This window comes from Manis javanica, chromosome 10 (genome assembly GCF_040802235.1).
Source record: "Manis javanica isolate MJ-LG chromosome 10, MJ_LKY, whole genome shotgun sequence".
In the NCBI taxonomy this organism is placed as follows: domain Eukaryota; kingdom Metazoa; phylum Chordata; class Mammalia; order Pholidota; family Manidae; genus Manis; species Manis javanica.
The window spans coordinates 7118362-7140635 of record NC_133165.1 but is presented as its reverse complement, the minus strand read 5'-3'; the positions used below and the strand labels follow the sequence as shown (position 1 = coordinate 7140635).

Genomic DNA, 22274 nt, shown 5'->3' with positions numbered 1-22274 from the left:
GGCTAGTGTGGAACCCAGTACGCACTATCTCATCCCCCTGCCCAGCCACCTCTTCCGCCACCAGAGAGGTCCTTTCTGCCCTCCCCCAAGTCTAGAGAGCCGGAGAGGACTCCTTTGCATCTGAGAACTGTTCATTAGCATTTGTGTGAATAACAACACCTCCTCAGAATCTGGGGGTGTCCCAGGGGCTGGGATTGATTCCTTCTGGAGTGACTCCTTCGGTGTTCACTTTGGTCTAGCAGGAAATTAACTGGAGGGAGACCTTGAAGTGTATGAAATTCTTGGGGGGAACCTAGTCACTTCTGAATCGTACTTCATTCAACAAATATTTACTGAGTACTTGCTATGTCCCAGGCATTTAGGATACCACCGTGAGCAAAGTATTCTCTTGGAGGGTAGGGTGACGGGCAGCAAATACGCTGCAGAGAAATGCAGGGAAGGGAGATAAGGAAATGGAAAGTGGGACAGGAATCACAATCTGGCCATTTCAGGGCAAAATTACATTCTCCCTTGAGACGGTCACGTGGATGTACAGATGAGGAAAGAAGCATGTCCTTTTCTCTCCATTCTCTTATTTCACCCTCACTACCTTGGTTAAAATTACCATTCAAGAGAGACCGTAATCACCAGAAACCCAGAGATCGAGGAGACAGAACGGGAGATGCTCGCTGGCCACGTCCGGGGTGAATGATGTCAGCCAGGCTGGGCTGATAGGAAGGGAGCCAACTGACGCCAAAAGAAAGGCTATTTGGGCTGGTTTTGAGGGACTCAACTTTTCTGGTTTCTTCCCTGGTGAGAAAGTAAGTTCTCCCACGTTAGGTATTGGGTGAATAAATGACAGCTCGGCGGCGGGGGCACTAACGGCAGCGGCTGCCGGTGGCCCCTCCGCTCGGCAGCCCCACGCCCGGGGCAGGCTCTCGCCCCTGCCCCTCACGGCCCCCGGGGCTTGTGGCCACCCAGCGCCCAGGCTGGGGCACATGCCCGGCCCCTCAGGCTCGGGGGACGGCGCTGCCCCCGCCGCAGCGCCCCCAGGCCCGGCGGACCTCGGGGCTCGGGAGCGGGCGGGCGGTCGGGGCGGGCGGGCCGCTCCCTGCTCCGCCCTCCGCTCCCGCCCCGCCCTCCGCTCCCGCTCCGCCCTCGGCGCGGCGCCCGCCCGCCTGCTCGCTGCGCCGCCGCCTGCTCTCCTCGCTCCCTCGCTCGCTCGCTCGCTCTCGGGCCCCCCATGCGGATGTGACATTTCACGCCGCCGCCATTTTGAGAGCGAGCCGAGCCGAGCCGCTGGGCGCCGCGTCCGCCGCCGGAGCCCCGACGCCGCCGAGGAGGCGGAGGCCGCAGCGTCTCGAGCGCGGCCGGCCCGTCGCCCGCCTGCGCCGCCGCCGCTCCCGCCGGCCCCAGGCCCCGCAGGCCCGCCGCGGCCGGCCAGGCCTCCCGCCCGCCGCGCCCGGCCCGAGGCGGGGCTGACGCCGCGGCCCCCGGCCGGCCGCCCTCCGCCCCCCGCCCCCCGCCGGCCCGCGGCCCCGCAGCCCCGGCCCCGGCCCCGGCGGCGGGAGGCGGGCCCCGCGGCGGCGGCGGCGGCGGCGGCCGCAGCGAGCGACGAGGCCGCCCGGCCCGGCCCGCCGGCCGCCCGCCCGCCTCGGCGCCGAGATTGGGCGAATCGCGAGCAAGTACGTGCGCGTCTCCCTGCCGCCGCCGCCGCCCGCCGCGGGCCGCCCCGGGGCCGCCGCCGACGACGCGCGGGAGGAGGAGGAGGAGGAGGCCGTCCCGCCGCCGCCGCCGCCGCCGCCGCCCCGGCCCGCCGCCCGCCCGCCGGGCCCGCAGCCCGGGCCCCCGGCCACAGGCGAGGCCCAGGCCGCGGCCGACATGAACCACCAGCAGCAGCAGCAGCAGAAAGCGGGCGAGCAGCAGCTGAGCGAGCCCGAGGACATGGAGATGGAAGGTGAGGCCTGCGGGCGGCCGGGGCCTCCCATTGTGGCCGGGCGGCCGCGGAGCCGCGCGCGGGGCTCGCCATCTTTAAGCAGGCCCGGCGGCCCCGGGCCGGCCCGGCGCGGCTGCACCGTCATGCCGGGTTCCCCGCGCCTCATTGTCCGGAACCGGGCCCCGGCGCCGCACTCGGCCTCCAGGGCGCCCGGCGCCCGCGGGGCACGAGGCATTTCCGGGCTGCTGGCGGCCGGGCTCCGGGGACCGTCCCGGGGCCCGCCTCGTCGGGCCTGGTTCCGGCCGCTGAGCTCGGGGCGCCGGTGGCCTCCGCGGGCGCGGGACTCGCCCACACCTGCCCGCGGGCGCCCCCCCGACGGCCCCGGGCCCCGAGCGCTCCCCCAGGTCTCTTTGGAGCAGCACTTCCTAGCGCTTCCCAGCGTCGGGCTTAATTTTGAAACACCTGCGGAGGCCGCCGATGTTCTCAGCCTTTGACTGGCCCCGAGTCCTGAGCCCTGCGCTCCTGGTTTCTGAGTTACCTGTTTTTCTGGGAGTTTGGTACCTGACTGCTGAGTGCGGTGCGGCAAGCATCCGGCCAGGTGTGTGTGTGTGTGTGTGTGTGTGTGTGTGTGTGTGTGTGTGTGAGAAACTACGTGAAAGCCCCGCCGCACATGGCTACCCTACATCCGAGGCAAAACTGACTTCCAAGGTGATTTAGTTTTCTGCCCGTCTGGCCACATTTTCCCAAGGGACTGTACTTTCGATGAAAGGTTCCTTGACTTAGGTGGCCCAAGCAGAGTTGGTCATTGGAATGCACCTTTTATTTCTCATGGCCGCAGCTGCTTAAAAGGGCAAAGTCAAAGTAGTCTTAAAAGAGTTTTCCTTATGTATGCTGCGGGGTCAGAGGGGCAGGAGTCAAAAGGGGGCATTTGAATGAATGAGGCATGGAACGTTTCCATCTTGGTTTGCTTTTAGGTAGAGATCTTGGGTTGCATAAATGAATGGAGGCTCTGCAGAAGCTGTCGGGAAGCAGCATTTGTCCTGTGGGGTGGCTACACTTGTGGGGACACTGCATGCCGCTTGGTTGGGAACACTTACCATGACTGGTATTCCCGTGAATAGCTTGGTCCCTGTAATTGGATGTTCGCCGAAAGGAGGGCTTGCCGGTTGTAAAAAGGCAAAGTTGGTAGAGATGCCTGCAGAAAGCACTTCCCCAGGGGTACACTTATATGGCATTAACGGGGGACGGGAGAGCAGAATCCGCGCCAGGGACCAGGCTATCTATTCACTTGGCCTAATAGCTAGCTGTACAGGGCTTCTGGCGTGTGTGCTTAAACCACCTAGCTGGAGGAATACACCACTGAGAGAATCGTGTGTATTCTTTTCGTGCCACATAAGAAAAGGATTGCTTTTCACTTTTCCTTCTGCATATCACCCAGTCAAGACGAAAATCCGATAGTGCTAGCGGATCCGTTTCCCCTGTGCATTGTCTTAACCACTTTTGAAGTGCTTCTGAACACCAGTGAGAATAAACGTGAACATCACTCAGGAGCATATTTCTGGTACAGAACTGTGTCTTTCGGAAGTATTCATGGTGGCAAGTGTCAAGGACATTTTTCTGTAAGACTTTGAGAGTGTGAAGAGTGGTGGAAGAATCTTTGGAGGGCCATGCATGCTTTTAAGACTACTTTTCCCCCTGGAGTTCTATTTTCATATTGGAGTTTGCCTTTGAAAGGTCTCCCCTAAAATCATTAATCTGCAAATTTATTAGAATCTCAAGTACTGGGTAGCAGAGATTGCAGTTAGTTATTCATGCTGATTCCTTAAACTTAAGAACCTTTTTTTTTTTTTAAGTGGGCCTCTGTCCCAGAGTCATTATACAGAAGGTACCTTGTCTTAATAGGTCCTACCGTTTTCAGACACCCTATGAGCACCCACAGGTGTGTGATTTAAAAAGCTGCCAATTTCAGCCATTCTTAGTCTTCCCATCCCTAAAAGGTGGTGCGAAGTTTATACCTTGTAGTTTAGGATCAGGAAGAGTGAAAGAATCCTTCCTGTAAAGATGGCAGCAGGGGGTGATTTAGTGATTGTCAACTCTCCTTGGCTTCATAAGACAGACTGTGACAGCAGTTTGCACCTGTTGAGCGTCTTTGCCCGGAGTCCAACAGAACCAGCAGCTGGAAACAGTCAGGGTTCTGATCAGCTTGAGGAAGGGAAGGCTTTGTCAGCGAGGAGCGTCCTGCCTGCCCCTCCCGGGCAGGGTGGTTTCGAAGGAACCTGGGAGACTGGTTTGGTCGGTTGTTTCTTCCTATCAGCAGGTCAATGTTGGTTTGCTCTCCTCTTCCTCCACTTGTTGGGCTTGCGTTTGCTTTTGACCGAACTGTTCACAGTTCTTGCTTAGCCGCTGGAGACTACAGTGCTCAGGATCAGTTTTTATTTTTCAAATGTCTTGTTCTGAGCCTGTTAGCAAAGTTATCAAGGGTGAGGACAGAGGAAAAAGATAGGGCATGTTGTCTGTTGGTTGGGGTCGGGAGCACATGCTTCCTAAATGGCCTGAAGCAGCCAGTCAAACGGTTCAAGTCAGGAGGCAAACAGAACTGGGGACGCGGTGGTGTTACTAGGTTTGGACAGTTTGTTTATTTGTTGTCTCACTCAGGCAGTGCAGGCCAGGGCGCTGAAGGAGTGACTTGCGCAGGCCTCTGCCCTGGGAGTACTTGGAGAGGTGCTAGTCTGGTCTGTGTTACGCCCTGTCCCGCTAACAGGAAGTTTTCCAAAGGCCTTGCATCTAAGATGCTGCTGCATGGACGGGCTAATGCGAAGGTAAATGTTCCATGTTGTGGCCCTTCTGCCCGCGTGAGCAGTCTGTTTCCCGGAGTAATCTCCGAGACTAATGGGGACAGACAGTTTCGTTTGACTTTTGTACAACCCTCAGACCACTGCTATCAGGACGCCAAGCTGGGAGCAAGTCAGTGAGTCATCTGCAGTTTCCGAAAAGAATGATCACGGACTTGTGTGGTTTTTGTTTGGGGTGGGGGCAGCAGGGGTAGATTTCCTTTCCTTTCAGACTTGTGGGTAGATGGAGTTTCAAGTGACTTTTCTGCTAAGGCAGGTTTGAGAGTGGAAAGGAAAGTCCTCGTGCACACAGGCACCCAGATAAACCAAATTTGAGCATTCAGTTATTCCCAAAATTAAGTTGCCTTTTTTTCAGATAGCACCATAACAAGACAAAACTCAAATATGAGCATACGATTTTCCTCTCACATCGTTAGCTTTGGCTGGTAAAAAAAAAAAAGAAAAAAAAACTTTTTTGTAAAGCTACAAAGTTAAAATCAACTTGGAGAGCCCAGAAGAAATATAGAAATATAGAAGAAATTAGGCCAAATCTAGAAACATTTGATTTCACTCTGGCGTGAGCTTGTCAAGCTTTGATAGGATTGGGTGCTACTCCCTAAGTTAATGGCTCTCCTGATCCTTTCAGGTTGCTTGTTTTGATTATCTGTAAATAAATAAAGGATTGATAAATAAGGGGAAAGGGTATATACCTTCTTGGTTTTAATTTTTTTGGAGTCAGTTTTGTGGAAGGGGAGGAAGAGGCCATTGAGTCGAAACTCAGGGTGGGGCAGTGTGGTGACGGGGCACAGCCGGGCCGGGCCTGCGCTCGAACGTGGACTTTGCCTTGTACTGTGTGGCACGTCGTGCGCATCTCTGAAACTCTTGGTGCCTCAGTTTCTGCAGCCTTGGGAAGGTCTGGGCCATCTCCCAAGATGGCTTGAGGGTGAAGCACAGAGTTGGAAGCAGAGGCTCGGTTGGTGGTGTTGCTGTGGGGGCACAGCCTTGGCATCCCAGGATAGGATACTTTGGTTAAGATGCAGTGGGGCAAATTGATTTTTGGTGGTAGGCAAAAATGTCCTATGGTGATTATACCCTAAGTGGATTAGGAAGAAAACAACCAGCACAGGTAGCACAAGGCAGAATGTGTACATGGCTCCTTAGGCAAGACAAGGCTTGCCAGGCTGTTTGCTCAGCCCGATAACCTTCTCTGATAGAGTAGGTTCTTGTTCTCATCACTAGGGTTACCGCATCTGCTGATAAATTTGATGGGGTTGTGGCAGGAAAGCCAGGGCACTGAGCCTCCAGATTTTGGGAGTCGGCCTCGAGTTCTCTCTGGGTCCTTACATCCTGTTCCTGCTGTTTGGTTTTCCAGACGCCACCGTAGAGGAGGCCTCTGTTGCCTCATGCCAAGGGCTTTGCAATAGCCTCCTGCCCGGTCTTTGCTTTCATCCTTCCTGAACCTCACACAGCCGTGAGAAGAGACCGTGCACAGGTCCGCTTCCGCCCTTCCGCTGCCGTGCTTCTAAGGCCTCCCTGTCTGGAGGCATGCAGCCTGGCCGGGCCATCAGGGGCTGCTGTGGGCCTCAGCCTTCATGTTCGCAGCACACACACCTGTGCAGCGTGGGCTGCAGCTCTGTGCTAGGCCCCGCTCTTGGTAGGTGCAGATGGCTTCTTTTGGAATGCCACCTGGACAGCTACTCCAGGAAAGGGGCTCAAAACCCATTCACATGCTGCCTTTCTGGTCGCCTGTGCCCCTTGTCTTGCCTAAGGAGCCATGTACACATTCTGCCTTGTGCTACCTGTGGGGTCGTCACTTGTTTGCCAGTCTTCCTTGCTGTTAGGTTGTTTTTACTGAAGATACCATCTTGTGTTCCTTTTTTGTTAAATGTATTTGTGGGAGATACCTATTCAGGAAATGGCAACTCTAAGGCTAAATGGTAGTAAGGAGATGGCTGGCTGGCAAGGTGGTGTGTGAAAAGAGAAAGCCAAAGCCATAAACCGGTATTGCTTTGATAGCTGCTAATTCCCTTTTATTGCTTTTAACGTAAGTTGCTTCAGATGGCATTTTGATCCTTTTGGAAGGAAAAGCTTGTTTTCCAGACAAGGACATTGATGAACTTTAATAATTCACTGGGCGTTTCTTTTGAGTAATTAAAAATTTGTTTTTGTTCTTGTTCCTGGGTTTTCAAATGAGTAGTATATAGCCTGGATATTTCTGCTTGATGTCCAAGGCAAAGAAATTTTACTCTGGAGGTCAGAAGTTGTAACAAGTCATTTCTTGACATGTACTGTCACAGAGTTAAATGTTAAGTGTCATCTGCTTCATAAATTTCTTGTTCTGAACTAATGTGGACTTACAAAAGTCGGAGGAAGCAGGATTTTAAGTGTCATGCATAGGCAAGAAAGTCAGTTAGGCCACATTTCTAGTAAGTTAACACACACCTTGGCTAATGAGAAGTCAGAAGTGTTGAAATTCTCCTAAGAGGAGCAGGCCTGCTTCTGGAGGTTGGTGAATTAAATTTGAAAGTTAGGGAATGGGAGTCATTAGGAAGTTTATGGAGGGAAACACACAGTCCTGAGCAGGAGCTGAATGCTTCCAGAACAGGATGCCCACACCGCGGAGTGTGGGACTGGTAACAACTGCAGATGCTGGGGGAGAGGAGCCTCTGGGAGAACACACCCTGGGAAGGGGCATCATTGTCCCCGCTGTTGGGTTGACAAGAGCTGGGAAGAGCCCTGTAGCCAGTCCAGTTCCTGCATCAGCTCTTGAGGTGTGGGACCGCTGTTCAGAGGTCACGGCTCTTCATAATACAAGATGCTCAGGTGCTTGTCTGACGAAAGGAGCTTAAACTCACCAGGTGTTTGAAAGTGCGTGAGTGTTGAGTCTGAGTCTCCAGCGGGTCGTTCTTTGGGGTCATTGGGAATCTAAAAGCTGTAGAGAAGGCACTTCCTTTGTGTGACCACAGCAGTACAGCGAGATTTTCTTGCCTGGAATAGAATATTCAAAATGCATGTCCTCCTTTGCTTTTGGTTCCAGGCCAGTGACTAAATTGGTTCTCTTGGCATCCTGATACTAGTAGGACAGTGTCCTTTATTATGTGCCACCCCCTGGAATATCACCTGGGGAAGGTCTAGCTCTCAGAAGCTGTTAAACTGGCCTCTGGTTTGCAAAGTGGTTGTGTGAGTTTGTCAGGGTGACCTGGATTGCAGAGCACGATCACACCCCAGGGTGGAGCCACAGGTGTCTGGGTGGTAATCTGACTTCTCCTGGCTGCCCCTCCTGCCAGCCTGCTCATGGTACTTTGGGGTGGGGGGAGCTCTCCAAAGGAAGCCATGTGGTATTGCTTTAACAGGTAGGCTTAGACCTTTCCCCCCAACTCTGTGCCCCTTAGAAAAAGGCGTAGGGGCCTGGACCTAGAGTTACAGGTACATTTCATCAGTATGACTTTGGGGAATATGTTATATTTCAGAGCTCTTAACCGACCCTGTGCAGTTGCTGCTGAAGAATGCTCCTTAGCATGTCTTCATGGGTTCCTAGTTCAGGTCCTCTCTTTAAATAGTGTAGGGTTGGTAATTTTAAAGACCTTGCTTCCCCTGTCAGTAGTTTATATCACCTTGTAGGAGAAATTACTGAAATCAAGACAACTGTGAGGTAGTTAAAAACATTCTTGGATACACATTGCTGCGTTATAACCATCATAGACACTTGTAAGCATTCTCCCTAAATGTTCTCAGGCTTTTTCTCTGACACCTTTAGCTTGTGAGGACTAAGAGGTTACACTGGTAGGGGCCTGGAAGCCTGAGCTGCAGAAGCTCAGAAGTGGCTAGGAAGTGGAGGTGTGTGGCCTCTTGAGCCCCAGCTTTTGGGCTGTGCCTGCCCTTCAAGTCTAGGAGCAGTGGTGGCCGACTGGCCACTTCTGATTGGTGTGGGATCCTCCCTGCCCTTGCCAGGATTCTTCATTTCTCTGAAGCACTCAGGTCACCTGCTGTACCTGCTAAGAACAAACTAAGGTCATTGTCCTGCTTTAGACACATCTTTTGCCAGGAAGCCTCTCCTTTTCATGTGGTGGCAGGGGAGATGCTGTGGGGGGTAAAGAGACTCTAAGGGTTTAACCCTATGCTGTGCAGTACAGTAGCCACCAGCCACAGGGTGGTTATTTTAGGTTTCAAGCAAAATAAAAAATCCATTCCCCCATGGCTAGCTACGTTTCAGGTATTGAGTAGCTACACGTGAGAGTACAGATACAGAGCGTGCCCAGCAGATGCAGAAAGGGCGTGTGACCAGAGCTGGCCTGGATGCTCTGGGTGGATCACTGGGCTAGGAAGCATTTCTGGTAGCATGAATGGCACATTGAATGTTGGAATGATACAATGTGTCCTGGAAAAGCAAAATGAAAGTGAGTAGAAGCGTTGGAAACTTGCGGATAAAACATTCTTGGGCAGACCTTGCAGAGCAGGGCTTCTCCAGTTACTTTTGCTGAGAACCAGATTTTTTTTAACTTCCAATTTCCAGTCCATTGTTGACAATTTTTAAGGTGTATTCTGTAGAAGTAACAGTGCAAACAAATGACTTAAGTAGTGAAACAAAATAAACATACAGAATACAAGCCCCAGTTTATTATTAAATTCAAGAAATGTAAAGTTACATCCTGACAGTTATATTCAGAACAAACAGCAAAGAATTGTAGGAACTGTACATGTTCGTTGAAAGTACACATATAGATCACCAGTATAAAGAAATGTTAGTATGCAGAGAGCTTCAGCTTTCCCCATAGTAGCTGAACAAAACTGCACATGAAATAGCAATTCCCCCTTCAAAGTGCACACGCACACATGGGATGCATGCAGGTATGTGTATTAAGGAACCGTCTGGCTTCCTGCTTGGGTAGATGACATCCCTGCTTCTCTTAGAGAATGAGGTTTATCCAAACGTGTCTCTGTTTGTTTTACTAATTCTCATGTGGATCCAGTGCTACAGAGGTATGCAGACAGAATAGGAGAGATTCTTAAAGTAATTTTCCAGAATTTATCTAGACAGCTTTAGCTATAGCCAGTAAACTTAGAGCTAAATTATATTTCATTGAAAGAAATGGATTCTGGGCTAAATGTACGTTGGGGTTGCAGTTAACAAACTAACCTTGAAATCTCACAAGCTGTGATGTCCTTTGTGACATGTGACATGCCACACCTGTTTGATGACACCCAGTCTGGCCCGTGCTTGGATGTTGCAGGGAAGTCAGGTTGCTGAAAAGTTTCTTCGCTTGTTCTTCATTTTGCCTGGGTCCATAGAGTGAGACACCTATTTGCAGACTCTGCAGAGCATATTGTTCTTATACCACCCCCTGTGCTTGCTTGTCTTGGCTCCCACAGGGACCGGGGCCCTGGCTTGCTCCTGGCCCCACTGCGCCCTAGTGGCATAAGAGCTCTCCTTGTGTGGCGCTCACAGAGCCTGGGCAGGGCTTCTGTTCATCAGATAGAGTGGAGGAAACCCCTCCCAGCTGTGGCTGGCAGTCTGCCTCACAGGGTCCAGGTGCCTTTGCCTGCCTGGGGAACACGTGCAGGGAGGGCCTGGGGGAAAAGCTAGGGGGTCGCTGTGCCACAAAGGGAAGACAGGCCTGGGCGACAGTGGGGCCTGGGGTCAGCTGAGGCTTCACCAAGTTAGTGACACAACTGAGTTTGAAAAAAGGGGGGCAGGAGGTGTAGGTAACATGATGCAGTTGGGATCTGCGACCTCTGTGACTAGACTTTCCAATCTACGGTAGGCAGAATCAAGAAAGGCCCTTGAAGAGGTCCGTGTCCTGATCTTCAGAACCTGTGATTATTCCCTTGCATGCAAGGGTGCAGATGTAACTGAGGGTCCCTAGGTGGGATTATCCTGCATGATGCAGGTGGCCTCAGTGTAATGCCCAGGATCCTTATGTGTAAAAGATGGGGTGGGAGCGCTAGAGTGGCTGTGAAAAGCCCATTGCTGGCCTTGAGGATGGAGGGGGAGCCCAGGCATGCGGGCGGCCTCTAGAAGCTGGAAGAGGTGAGAAGAGATTCTTCTGGGAGCTTCCAGAAGGAACTAGCCCTGCTGACACCTCACTTTTAGCCCACTGAGGCCCACTGCAGACCTCTGACCTCCAGAAGACTTAAGCATGTGTTGTTTAAGCCGCTAAATGTGTGGTAATCTGTGCCAGCAGCAATTGGAAACTAGTACAGGATCCAGGGGGCTGGGTAAGAAGCAGCAGGTAGGCAAGCCTTCAGAGAGCTGTGGAGAGGCTCCATGAAGGTGTGGCAGCTAGGTCTCATGGAAGACTCCTCCCGGGGCCAGGCCATGTCATGTCATGTGAGCGCTGGACCTGTACTGACTCCTTTGCTCCTTACTGCAAGTCTGAATTGCACCATTGTCCCCATTTCACAGCAGAGCAAAAGGAAATGCTGAGCAAGTAGGTAACTTACTCAGTCAGGGTGAGTGATGGGGTTTGAACCCATGCAGTCTCGCTTCACAGCCTTGGGATCCACCATAGCCAGTAGACACCGTTGTTATAAAAGTAGTCATCACTGCTTTTTAGTTGAAACACCCCTGCTGCCTTCTCATGTTTCTTACCTCCCTGCCCCAAAGTGGTGAACTGCAGTGGGCTCCTGAATGTTTTTGTGAGGTTCACCACATGCTTTGACTATAGAAAGCAGCTTGCTGCCAAAATTGGCTGGGACCACTGGTGCAGTTGAGCAAGAGGAATGTGGTGGCATAAGTAAGAGGGAAAATAGTTACATATTTCTCAAGGTAGATTCTTCCCTCCAATAATTGAAGTAACTGAATCAGGTATATTCAGTAACATGTTATAAGATCCTGAGCTGAAATGAACCATCCCTAAAGCAAACCATTTGAGGCTCTGGGTGTATGGAGAGGTTTCAGTTCGGGAAGGCTCTGCTGGGGCCCTGGCACAGGTGTGCTGCTCTGCAGACACCCAGTATGGTGGCCTTCAGGGCTGGCTGTTGGGGCGCCTTAAAGTTGAGGCTGTAGGCCACATCCATTCAGGTCTGTGGGTCATCCTGTCTCCGCAGCCCTTCATATACAGATGAGCAAAAGCACACAAAGATGGTGCTCCCCTGGGTGTCCTGCCTGCTCCGTGGGCCACAGTCAGTTGTGAAGCCGGGAGCAGCTGTGTTTGTCTCCTCCTTGTGGCCTGTCACCAGGGTTCATTCTTAAGGTGGCAGCGTTCCGAAGCCAGGAGGAAAAGGGGGTCAGAGGTACCAGGTCCTGGGATTCCTTAACTGGGCAGGGATTGAAGAAAGGAGGTGATCTAGGACAGCCAGTGTTCTTACTTCATTAGCTTCCAGCTAACTGGGTGGTATTGTTTTTGTGGCATATTTTGAATATTTTCCTTTGGGCCTCTTTCCCTGACAGGGAATTTTAAAATGTGCTGTGTATATTCCGAGGGAAGCATGTTTAGCTTTTGTGAAGGGATTGTAACAGTGAAAAACTATACCCAAAATGACACAAAACAGTTGTAAATACAGAAATCCTTACTTGGTTCAATGTTGGTCTTGACCTATTAAGTCATGGTTGGAAGAAAGCTTAAATAAATGTGGCCTTCCGGGTCTTAGTTTTTCTGAGGGTCCCCTCTGCTCCCACAGTGCACACAGATGGGGTCTTGTATTGCATTATGTGAGCAGAGGGGTCTTGTATTTCTTCGACTGCCTCTGAAAGCGTGCCTTCTTGGACATCACAGAGATAGGTAATTTCAGTCATTGTGCAGGAGTGGATTTAGGATATCTGTCATGATTGGTGCCTCAGTTTCTGCAGGGAAAAGAGATAGGCAGGGGGGAGCCACAAGTTCTGGCCTCAGGGAAATTGGCACACAGTGGCAGTGTCCACAGAACCAGTGGTAACAGTGTGGTAATGGTCAGGTAACTAGTGGTCGGCACAAACGAGACCTTCAGGCTGGTTGATACGGGGGTGTCTGGAGGATGCATGGAAGTGAGGTGGCCCATGCACCCTTGTTGGGGCAATGCAAGTGATCCTTGAGGTAACTTGTTCAGCTTAAAGACGGATGGCACCAGTCACCTTCTGTGTCTTACACAGCTGGCCGTGCGAGTTTTGGGCAGGGGGAGTCCTGGGGACCCTTGATGGGCTATGAGCTCCTCCTGCCCTCTGGGCTCTACCACTGCATGGCTTGTGATGGTGAAAGCATGGTCCCTGTCAAGCTGCTGAATGCCTGCAGGATGACTGAAGTTGGTCATTAAGTACCTTGGGATCAGGTATGAGGAGAGGGAGAATTAGTAGTACAAATCTCAATGTTTCTGTTATGGTCAGTATTTCCTTGGAAATTAGAGGCTGTTATTTAAAATCTAAAATATGTTTTGATGAAATCAAGACCTATAATTTTTCTATAAAGGGTTTTATGTTTCTTAACGTACTGTTGTAATTTTGGGTATGTCATCAGAGGGCACTTGGTCATGTGATTTTGTTGTAGCGCAGAAAGCTGCTATTACGCCCCAACCCTGCAGGCGGAGACCAGGCTTCAGCGGATGCCATTCCTAGACCTTCACTGCCCAGCCTTGTAGCTGCAGCCATCATGGCTGACCGGATTAAGTGAATTAAAATTGAGTGAAAAGTGAAATAGAGTTCCTGTTTTACTAGTCGTATTTCAGGGCCCCGGTAGCTACATGTGGCTCATGGCGCAGCTGTGGACCGTCCCCTTTATCACAAAGTTCTGTTGAGCACCGTGCTGCAGGGCCAGTCCTGGCCTGGGTTTCAGCCTTGCCTTCCTTGCAGACTCTGCCTAGAACAGGATTGTTTAGCATAATGAAAAACCAGCATTTTTCTCTGTAGTAACCTGGGAGGACGGTATCCGAAGCTGGCTCAGCATAGCACATACTTGCTGGTAATCTCACAATCACTGCTTCAGGCACTATTTGTGGGGGTTACAGAGATGAAGAAGTGATAAGGCCACTTTGCTTAAGAAAGGCAGCAGGGAATAGATAGGTCCTGTGAACAGGTAATTAATGCGGAACAGAAGTGGTGAATGCCACAAGAGGTGAGGAGGGAGCGATCAGGAAGCTGAGAAGAGAGAGATTACATCGCACTGCCTGCAGGGAAACAAGAGGGCTTGGAGGGACTTGCAGTGGGCTGTGAGGAGTGGTCAGGATTTGAATTGCAGGGAGTTTGAGGCAGGGAGCCAGAGGCGAGGCGTCTGGAGGCTGCAGATGGAGGCCTCTCATAAAAGGGGATCTGCATCTGCCCTTTTGTAAGTCTGATAAAATGTGTTAATAATCACCATTATTTTTAGAGGAGCAACGTATATTGAGGTACTCAACAGACAGCACAATCACCCATTTAAAGTGCACAGTTCATTGGCTTTTAGCATGTTCACAGTTGTGTAACCAGCAAAGTCAAGTTTTGACATTTTCATTAGGATTTGGATTAGAAATCTTGTATTAGGATTCATGATTAGGGGCCCTAACCTAGGTAGCCACTGACTTACACCCCTGGGATTTTCTTGTTCTACACAAGTCATACAAACGGGATCCTGCAGTATGAGGCCTTCTGTGTCCGGTTCTCTGAGCATGATGCCCCCAAGTTTCACCACATTGTGGCCGGTATCAGGGCTTCATGACTTTTTATTGCAGGAAAGGATTCTGTGGGATGGAACCTTACTCTGACTTACATTGGATCAGAAAGATATGCAGGTTCCCATGATTCTGTCAACTATAATAGGTTTTATTCAGTATTCTTAAAAATGTTTGGAACTTTTTTGTGGTTATGAATGTGCTTTGCTGCTTTATCAACTGGGTGGCTCTGGCTGGGGTGTCTATCGGTTGTGGGCTCAGTCAGAGTAGCAGAGCAGCAGTAGAGATGCATGAAGGGGTCGCACGGCAGCAAGAGCTACTGCTGATAGTCCATTGATTCTGGATCTGGCGCTGGAGTCCATGGGGCGTGCTGTCTGCCCCAGGGAGAGTGAGTGGGAAGTAGGGGAGACAGGGCTATCCTGAAACTGCGGCCACTGGGCCTCTCGCTACACCGGGGCCCTCCTCACAAAACTGAAGCCCAGAAGGCAGAGAAAACCGGGGTGTAAAGGAATGGTGGGGGGGCGCCTCCATTTCCTCTCCCTCCAAATTGCTGGCAGTGTCTAAGTGGAAACTGCAGGGAAGGACATACAACTCCAGCTTAGCTAAGCAGCATCCCAGAAACCCACCAGTTGGTCTGGTCTTTGGCATGTCAGACTTTCTGTTGTCAGGATCCTGCTAACATAGAAAATCTGAGGACCTCAGAGCTTTTGGGTAGGTGGGTTACATCTGTCATTATTTGCCATATCGAAATGAAAACGAAGACCAGTCTTACTCATCTAAAAATAATAAACCAGGATACGGTAACACAAATAACAGGCCTTTTATAAGAAGTAATTATTTTCCAAAAGAAAAGGTTTAATGAGGAATGGCATTGTTTTCATAATTTGGCAAATTTCTTTATTGTGTGTCTTAATAGGAGACAGCTGGATTCTCATACCTGCTTCTGCTTTCTGGCCGTGGCACTGTAGTTTTAGGGGAAATAGAGAATCCAGTCTTATAGGGGGATATAGTTAGAAAGGGGAGCAGTAGTTTAATAGCCTTTTCAGGTAGTGTGGCAATTCTTCGATACGCCAAAATTTGGTATCTTTCTTGAGATTAATCGCAGCATGCTGTTTTGAAACCCTGTGAATTCGTTTTTTGTGTTCTGTTGCATTAGAATTTATTGGTCTGTCTTGTACTTTGAATGGACCTTTGCTAATACCATTCTTTGGTCATTTGGCAAGTAGTGATTCAGTGACTTACACAGATCTAAATGTTGATACATGTCGTTATACAGTTACATTAAAAATATAACTGCCTAACATCACATTAATGTGGGAAACCACCATGTGCTGATTACCTCATCAGGAACAGGGTTGTAGTTTTACCTCCAGAAAGCTCGTTGGGACAAGAAGAGCAATGGCTTCTGTTCTGTCCGTAAGAGTCCTCGTACTTGGCATAGGAGGAGAGATGCTTGGATGGTACAGCGGCCGCCTCATCATCCAGAACGTGGGGTGGCCGCTCCTGTGCGGTCTCATGCCTTGGGGACAGGAACAAGTGGTGGTTGGGTGGCCCCCTGCCATAGGGAAGTGCCACGGATGGGGAAATGGAGGCAGAATTGTCCTGTTCTTGCCCTCCCTTACAGGTTTATATAACATGGTCTTGTTAAGATGAGGAACAGGTATTTCATGAGAATTCAAGGAGAGAGCATTTAAACCAGACATAATTTGTGTTTTTCATTATTTTGCTTTTTAATCCTTTGTAATGGCCAACATTCCACTTAATAATATTTGTTCTATTTGTATCTCCCCTGATTCTCTCCATTTTAAATAGCTTGTGTGACACAGTTGGATCTTTGGGAAATCAGTCAAAATAGACACATCAGTTACATCCCCCCCTCCCCACTTGGGTTTGTTGGAGCACAGTGTGCGTGTTTATTCAACTGATGTTGCAGTAGACACTTTCAGTTCTAGCCTGACCTCCCATTTTCCTAGCTTTTTAATACTTGCAACTCCCTGACCCCCGAAAGAGAACAAATTGTGGTGCAAACATTTGTATACCCCTTTGAACAGGACCACCTAAAGGTCTTGAGGCAGAAAGATTGAGACCCTCCATCTTTAAACTTTTGAGTTCTCTCTTTTCCTGAATAGCTGAAAGCTCTGACACCATATGTGAAGGAGTATTTATTTAAAAGTCAGTAAATAATTTCTTACTCTCCTCCCTGCTCTACCAGGGTTTCTTCCCTTTTGGTTTTTTAAATTACCAGGCAGTAAACTAGACTTTGGAGGGAACATATGGTTCTGTGAATTTTAACACATGTGTAGATTTGTGTTACTAGTCAGGATGCAGAACAGCTTCCCCACCCTACAAAAACCCCCTCTCAGGCTTCTCTTGTGCAGTCCTGTCTTCTACCTAATGCTGGCCCCTGGCCACCACTGACATGCTCTCCATACAGTTTTGTCACTCTGCAGATGTCACCTCAATAGAACCATAGAGCATGTAACCTTTTTGGACTGGCTTCTCTCATGCAGAGTGTAGTGCCTTTGAGATTCATCCAAGTTGGGTTTATCAGTTCATTCCTATTTTTTTTTGGTATCATTAATATAAAATCACATGAGCAACATTGTGGTTATGAGATTCCCCCCATTATCAAGTCCCCCCACATACCCCATTGCAGTCACTGCCCATCAGTGTAGTAAGATGCCACAGAGTCACTATTTGCCTTCTCTGTGCTACACTGTCTTCCCCCTCATCCCCCCCACACTGTGTGTGCCAATCAGAATACCCCTGAATCCCCTTCTCCTTCCCTCCCCACTCACCCTCCCCCACCTCTCCCCCTTTGGTAACCGCTAGTCCCTCCTTGGAGTCTCTGAGTCTGCTGCTGTTTTGTTCCTTCAGTTTTGCTTCATTGTTATACTCCACAAATGAGGGAAATCATTTGGTACTTGTCTTTCTCCACCTGGCTTATTTCACTGAGCATAATATCCTCCAGCTCCATTCATGTAGTTGCAAATTGCAGAATTTGTTTCTTTCTTATGGCTGAATAGTATTCCCTTGTGTATATGTACCACCTCTTCTTTATCCATTCATCTACTGATGGACACTTAGGTTGCTTCCATATCTTGGCTATTATAAAAAATGCTGCAATAAACATAGGGGGTGCATATGTCTTTTTGAATCTGAGAAATTATATTCTTTGGGTAAATTCCTAGGAGTGGAGTTCCTGGGTCAAATGGCATTTCTATTTTTATTTTTTTGAGGAACCTCCATATTGCTTTCCACAATGGTTGAACTAGCTTACATTCCCACCAGCAGTGTAGAAGGGTCCCCCTTTCTCTGCATCCCCGCCAGCATTTGTTGTTTGTCTTTTGGATGGTGGCAGTCCTTACTGGTGTGAGGTGATATCTCATTGTGGTTTTTATTTGCATTTCACTGATAATTAGTGATGTGGAGCATCTTTTCATGTGCCTGTTGGCCATCTGAATTTCTTCTTTGGAGAAGTGTCTGTTTATATTCGCCACCCATTTTTTAATTGGGTTATTTGAATTTTGGGTGTTGAGGCATGTGAGTTCTTTATATATATTGGGTGTTAACACCTTGTCAGATACGTCATTTACAAATATATTCTCCCATACTGTGGGATGTCTTTTTGTTCTGTTGATGGTGTCCTTTGCTGTACAGAAGCTTTTAAGTTTAATGTAGTCCCATGTGTTCATTTTTGTTTGCTTTTGTTTCCCTTGCTTGAGGAGATGCGTTCAGAAAAAAGTTGCTCATGTTTATATTGAGGAGATTTTTGCCTATGTTTTCTTCTAAGTTATATGGTTTCATGACTTACATTCAGGTCTTTGATCCATTTTGAGTTTACTTTTGCATATGGAGATAGACAATAATCCAATTTCATTCTCTTGCATGTAGCTGTCCAGTTTGCCAACACCAGCTGTTGAAGAGGCTGTTGTCATTTTCCCCTTGTATGTCCATGGCTCCTTTATCATATATTAATTGACCATATATGCTTGGGTTTTATCTGGCCTCTCTAGTCTGATCCATTGGTCTGTGGGTCTGTTCTTGTGCCAGTAGCAAATTGTCTTGATTACTGTGGCTTTGTAGTAGAGCTTGAAGTCGCAGAGCACAATTCCCTGCCCCCACCAGCCCACCCCTTTATTCTTCCCTCTCAGGATTGCTTTGGCTATTTTGGGTCTTGGGGTGCCACATGAATTTGAGAACTATTTGCTCTAGTTCGTTGAGTACTGTTGGTATTTTGATAGGGATTACACTGAATCTGTAGATTGCTTTGTGCAGGATGGCCATTTTGACAATATTCATTCTTCCTATCCATGAGCACGGAATGTGTTTCCATTTATTGATATCTTCCTTAATTTCTCTCGTGAGTGTCTTGTAGTTTTCAGAGTATAGGTCTTTCACTTCCTTGGTTAGGTTTATTCCTAGGTATTTTATTCTTTTTGATGCAATTGTGAATGAAATTGTTTTCCTGATTTCTCTTTCTGCTAGTTCATTGTTAGTGTATAGGAATGCAACAGATTTCTGTGTATTAATTTTATATCCTGCAACTTTGCTGAATTCAGATATTAGATCTAGTAGTTTTGGAGTGGATTCTTTAGGGTTTTTTATGTACAATATCATGTCATCTGCAAACAGTGACAGTTTAACTTCTTCCTTACCAGTCTGGATGCCTTTTATTTCTTTGTGTTGTCTGATTGCTGTGAGTTCCTTCCTTTTTATTGCTAAGCATTATTCCATTTTATGGACATACCACAGTTTATCCATTCTCCCACTGAAGGACATGTGGGTCTCTGGTTTCTGGCAGTTAGGAATAAAGCCCCTGTAAATACTCGTGTGCAGGTTTCTGTGTGAACACGAATCTCATTTCTCTAGAGTAAGGCACAGAATGGTTGGGTCACATGATGGTGAGTCATGCTTGACTTTGTAAGAACTGCCAGGCTGTCTCCAGAGTACCCGAGCCTGCCTGCATTCCCGCTGTCAGCGAGGAGAGATGGAGTCGGCCCGCATTCTTCTTAGCACTTGATATACTATAACTTAATTTTAGTTCTCCTAATAGGTGGGTAGTGGTCATCTTATTTCAGTTTTAGTTTGCACATATCTAATAGCTAGCTAATGGGCAAGCATCTGTTCATGTGTCTGCTGTACCTATGTCCTCTTTGAAGTGTCTTGTCTATGTATTGGGTTTTTATTACTATAAAATTTTGAAAGTTCTCTGTGTATCTAGGATAAAAGTCCTATGTCAGGCAGATGATTTGGAGATATTTTCTCCCATCTGTGCCTTGTCTGATTATTCTCTTAAAATGTCTTTCTGGAGCAAAACTTTCTAGTTTTAGTGAAGTCCAGTTTATCAAATTTTCTTCTATGGAGCTTGCTTTCGGTCAGTCTAAGAATTATTTGCCCCACTCTGTGTTTTCTCGTAAAAGCCCTAGAGCTTAAAATTTTATGTTTACATACGATCCATTACAAGTTTTTGTATTAGGCGTGAGGTTGAGTTCTTTTTTTTGCCTGTGGGTGTGCAGTAGTTCCTTTGCCATCTATTGGAACGATCAACTACCCTTTTCCCACTGAATTGCTTACACCTTTGTCAGAAAATCAAGCGGTCGTGTACATGTGGGTCTGTTTCTGGACTTCCTACCCCATTCATTGGCATTTATCTGTTTACATCTCTGCTGCAGCCTTACAGTGAGTAGTCAGTTGGGTAGTGTAATTCCTCCAACTGTGTTCTTGCTTTTTTTCCCTTTATCTTTGCATATAAATTTTAGAATCAGTCTATCTGTTGGTACAGCAAGTCCTACTGAGATGTTGGTTGGAATTGTGTTCACACATTGATTAATTTGAGGAGATGAACGGGGCATTTTTGGTATGTCTCCTGTTCAGACCTTACCCCTGAATGCCCATTTTTCACAGGGGACATTGCCAAGTGCACAGTAGATGTTCAAGGTCTCCACCCATTGGTAGACTGAACTCCTTCTCCTCCCACCTCTTTAGAAAACCAGATTTCCTTGGCTTTCTCCCCAGGGCGCGCTATACTCTTACTCCCAGGAACTTTTAAACAATTTCATGGGCCACTAGTGTTTCAAAAGGTCTTCAACGGGAGTTGCCCAGGTGGGTCCCCTCATGAGTCATGGTCCTCCTGCCCCAATGTGTGAAAAAGCCAGAAACCACCTAGTTTTTTGTCCTAGGTTTTGTCTGCGGTTTTATTCAAATACAGGAACCAATTTGAAGTTGGTTGTGTTTGACTACTTCTTAAAAGTTTTAATTAGCACAGTCAAGAGTTTGGTTAAAATCTCTCCTCTACCTCTTAACCTCACCCTGTGCCACCAAATTGCCTTGTCGTTTTGAATAGTTCTTAGGGAAAATCCAGGCATTTAAGAAAGGGTGCTGCCATTTGCCAAGGTAGAAACGGACCTGTAGGCCGCACAGAGTTGAGGGCAGTCGCTGTGTTCCAGCGCCGTCTGGATTCCCACTCCCTCCTCATCCCTAAGAGCAGCTGCTGCTTGGGCTTTCCCCTCCCCTTCTGAGGCCAGGAGGTGTTATCACGCCTTAGGCAGTATTGCGTTTGCCTTTTGCCCTGTGATTTGCTTTGTGTGTATTTGTGTTTTTACTTTTGTTACAAAGGTAACAAACATATTCACTGAAACATTCAAACAGCATGGAGGCAAGAAGGCTAGCTAGAAAGACTACATTCCTCAGAGGCAGACCCTGAGGTCTGAATGTAGGGTGGTCCGGGCGTAGCGTAAGGTCCGTGTGGACAGCCCCGTTTGTTCTGATAACTTAGCAAAGGATTTCTCTGTTGGTGGGCATGCCCCCTTATTTTAGTTCTTTTTTTTTAAAATTTTTTATTAAGGTATGATTGATACACACTCTTATGAAGGTTTCACTCATAGTTTTACTTTTTAAAAAGCTACATGAATGTTGAGTGAACCACCCCATGCAAGTAAATTTTGTAGATAACTGAATTTTTAAGGCACCGAATGTTTAATATGTTATTTTTAGAGAAATAATGGAGAAAACGGCACACTGACACCTGGCTCAGTCTGTGCGTACATCATTTACTATGCAGAACCGTCAGAAACAGCTGTGACTTAGGGAACTCTTTGTCCCCGCTCAAAATGACCCATTTCTATTAAGTGCTTGAGTCTTTTTTTTTTTTTTTAATAATACAGCTGTATTGAGATACAATTCAAGCAATTCGATCATTTGAAATGTGATTCAGTGGCTTTTAGTGTATTCACCAAGTTGTGCAACCACCCCCACAGCCAGTGTGGGGAGGTTCTTTACCTTAAGAAGGAACCCCTGCACCCCAGCCAGCGCCCCTCCAGCGCCGCTCCCCCAAACAGGCACTTCATACAAATGGAGCCATTCAGTCCATGGCCTTTAGTATAATGGTCATTTTATGTTGTTTTTTATTTTTACTCTTTAAAAAATAGTGCTTCGGTGTAAGAAATAGGATTTGGGCATGTACTAGTTTCTTTTGGAATGGATTCCTATGAATGACATTTTGAGTGAAAGGATATTTGACTTTTTGGTTTTAATAAATACTGCCTTTGGGAAGAATAATTTGACTCTATAAATTCATGCCCCACCAGCCAGCCATTTGACAGCACTCATTTAGGACACTGTCAGCATCAGTTGACATTTCCAATATCTTCCATTGTTAATCTGGTAGATGAAAAATGGTTTTGTGTGAGGCAAGTTGAACACGTATGGTAGTTTGTATTTCTTACTAATTTCCCCTTTGTTGTAGTTGGATTGTTTTCTTTTTGATTTTTAGGAACTCTCTTCTGGACATTAATCCTTTGGCTTTTACTGTATCCTAGGTGCTTTCTGCCTTAGTCCTGTGGCTTCCACCGAGCTCTGTCTTTCAGGTGTGCTGGGACTGCCTTTTCCATCCCACAAGCAGACTCTGCTACACAGCCTAACAGATAGCGCCCTCTCTCTGGAATGAAACGGAGTGTAAGAAAGCAACACCT

The 22274-nt window shown here is 48.2% G+C and overlaps 1 protein-coding gene across 1 annotated transcript in view; it reads left to right on the top strand.

The window, feature by feature from the left end:
* Positions 1-1631: 1631 nt before the first annotated feature.
* The window catches only part of USP7 (ubiquitin specific peptidase 7), a 60976-nt gene continuing 40333 nt past the window's right edge, over positions 1632-22274 (top strand). The window contains exon 1 of the mRNA XM_073214729.1: positions 1632-1936. Coding sequence (XP_073070830.1) covers positions 1861-1936 — 76 coding nt within the window. The 5' untranslated portion in view covers positions 1632-1860. The remainder of the gene's footprint in view (positions 1937-22274) is intronic.